This window comes from Odontomachus brunneus, unplaced genomic scaffold, assembly GCF_010583005.1.
Source record: "Odontomachus brunneus isolate Ranch 3 - 2012 unplaced genomic scaffold, Obru_v1 Obru_scaffold_369, whole genome shotgun sequence".
Lineage (NCBI taxonomy): Eukaryota > Metazoa > Arthropoda > Insecta > Hymenoptera > Formicidae > Odontomachus > Odontomachus brunneus.
The window spans coordinates 51278-54202 of NW_022639819.1; the positions used below are offsets into that span (position 1 = coordinate 51278).

Below are 2925 nucleotides of genomic sequence, written 5' to 3' on the forward strand. Positions count from 1 at the left end.
GATTCAGCGGCAGCTGAGCTCGTCCGCATCAATCTGGCTCGGACCTTTCAGCACCAGGAGCACCACTACAACCTGCGGCACCGATCCTGGCATCCCCAGGTAGGGGATCAGGTATGGAATCGCGACCATCTCCTGTCCGATAAGAAACGGGCCTTCAACGCAAAGCTAGCACCCAAATATACGGGCCCCATGAAGGTACGACGCATTATCTCCTAGGTCATAGCCGACCTCCGGGATAAACGGGGACACTGGTATCGGGGAATACATGTACGGGACATGAAACCCGCTATCAGCGACGAACGAAGCAGCGACGAACCCCAGAGCCCGGAGACCCCGCGAGCCGGCCCTGTACACGCCACGCACCGACCGGTAAGTTCGCCGCGCGCCGCTAGGCGGCGCTCGACGGGCACGTACTCGCAGGCAAATGTCCAGAGCCGAAGGTATATAAGGCCAACGATCCCCCGGAGCGAGACACTGGCGAACACGCTCGATCTGAGCAATGGAAGACGACGAGCAGACTCTCCGAGAACTAATCCGTCCGATGTCTCCGGAGGAGGCAAACGCCACGTGGCAGCATTTGCTGGCCGGAGCCGGGGCGCGGGAAGCCACCCCAGCCCAGGCGCGGGCACCGCCCGTCGGCGCGCCCACCCGGCGACCGGCACCACGGGTGGGGACCTCGACCCAAAGGTCCCGCGACGCCGACGAACGAAAATTATTGGCATTGGCCGGGTACGCACCGCCGCCTGCCACCGAGCGTCCCAGGGGCCAGCCCCACGTCCGGCCCGTGGGATGGGCAACCAGCAACAGACCGCCGGCCACGTTACCGACCTCGGCTCGCCCAGGTCCTCGAGTCTTCCGGGTGGAAACGCCGAGACGTAGGGTGGTCCTGCGGACGCCACCAGGGGCACCACACGCCGCCCGGCGCGCCCCCGCAAGGATCGAGGCCTCCGCCCCTCCACCCACGACACCACAGGCGCCACCACCACCAGCGGCAAAAGGAGGGGTAAACGCTCCCCGGCACACCAAGGATCAGAAGACGCTCATGCGCGAGCTCTTTGGGAGCGATTCGTCGGGGAGTAGCCGGGAACCTTCCCCAACGACCAGGACACTAGCCGAAAGAGGGTCCAGTCGACCTTCCCCCTCCCCCACAACGAGGGAAAGCCAGGAACTTCGGGGGCCTCGACGGACCGTAACCCTGCCGGACGGTACCCAGGTCACGGTTACCGGGCGGCCACCTTGCGCCAGCGGGCCTACCGGGTTCACGTGGGCAATGCCCGGTGGATTCTCCACTTCCGGGAGGAAGCCCTCTACCGCGCCCAACGAGCCGGGCCCCAACCTGGCGAGGAGGTGGTGTAACGAGGCGCTGCTACCTTGTTTCTAATCGTGGGTTTTGTTTATTATATAGTACAGTATTTCTAGTACTACGCATTTGTATTCTCGACCGTTGTCGATGTGCGAAATAGATTTATGTTGAGTTCTCCGAGTCTGTACTTATTTGCGACACCCGATACCCGTTATAAGACTAGCATACCGAAAACCCAGTAGTCACACCGATCGCCGCTACGCGGCGCGAACGCGAGGTTGAAGCAACACTCGCAGTTAAATTTCCGCGGCCGCCTCTATAAAAGGGGGGCTCGCGGAGCCCTCGTCACGAGTCAGGGGGTACAAACTCCTCGTATTTTAGAGGTGACGGAAGTGATTAGTTCGCTTATTCTTTCGGTACGTAGGCCGAGGGCAGCACAGTCGGCCCGGCCCCCACTACCACTCGTCAGATGTCATATTGGACATATACTGTTTCCTATAGTTTGTTGTTCACCAGTTTTCTGGAGAAGTTCAAGCGATTTTGGAAGCGATAATTTTTATTTTTATTTTGCGACAGGAGTGTTTTTTTACAGGAAGAGCCGAGCAAGGAGAGAGAGAACGTGTGGAGATACAATATTTCTATTTCTGTAAGTAAATATTTGTATGTAAATTTATAAATTGGTTTAGATATTTTCACAATGTTGTTCGTTGATCTTTAATAAGGTCTCAGATTTGTTAAACACATTGGAGAGACATGTATTAAAAGTAAGACGTCTCTCTTTTATACTCTGTTAAACGTATTTTTGAGAAGTTTGTGTTGTCTGGATCTTTCCACTCATACATTTCTTTATTCCCTCCAAATTTATCTTGGTTTATGTCTCCTTTATTTTTATCAAAATATTCATTCTATTTATTTTCTGAATAATTTATCATATATGATTCTTTGCCTACATGTATTCATACCATATTGATTGTTTCAACATTATATCATCTATTATTATTGCCTTTATTTCCATATGTTATAAAATTGTAAGTTTTTATTTTCTCCATTGTTGAAATTCTTATTATGAATTGTATCACATCAATATTTATCGTTGCAATTTTTCTGTACTTTATTGTATCTGTACAGTGAGTCTTTATTTTTCAGATCTATTTTGTAATATACTCTTAAAGGCATTGCTTCATATATTTTGAACACATATATTATCTAATATTTGTACTCTTTGCATGCAGTTATTTCCTTCTTTTCATAAAATGTTAAGTTTTCATATTTGAATAATATTTGAAATATTTACTATTAGTTTCATTTCCTTATTGTACATTTCATTTCATTCTTATTCATTATGTGTAATGTTCTCATCGTATGTAAGTTGAAATCAATACAGTTGTAATTACATTTCTATCTCATGAGACATTTCTTTATCTACATGTTTGTAAACCTTTGACATAGTGCAATATAAATTTAAATTGACATGTACATGCTTGTACATTTGAAATTGTTAGGAACGCACAATATTCTTGGCGTTATCCGTTCATCACAAGAAAATTACATGATATTAATAATTGTTAATTTTTTATTTCCTTTTACCGTTTTATTAATTGTTATTTACCTTTTTCTTTGTT

General features: G+C 48.1%; 1 protein-coding gene across 1 annotated transcript; it reads left to right on the forward strand.

Moving 5' to 3' along the window:
- Nucleotides 1-499: 499 nt before the first annotated feature.
- LOC116853598 (atherin-like) lies at nt 500-1381 on the forward strand. The gene has a single exon (XM_032834727.1). The coding sequence runs from the start codon at nt 500-502 to the stop codon at nt 1379-1381; it is 882 nt and encodes a 293-aa protein (XP_032690618.1).
- Nucleotides 1382-2925: the final 1544 nt, after the last annotated feature.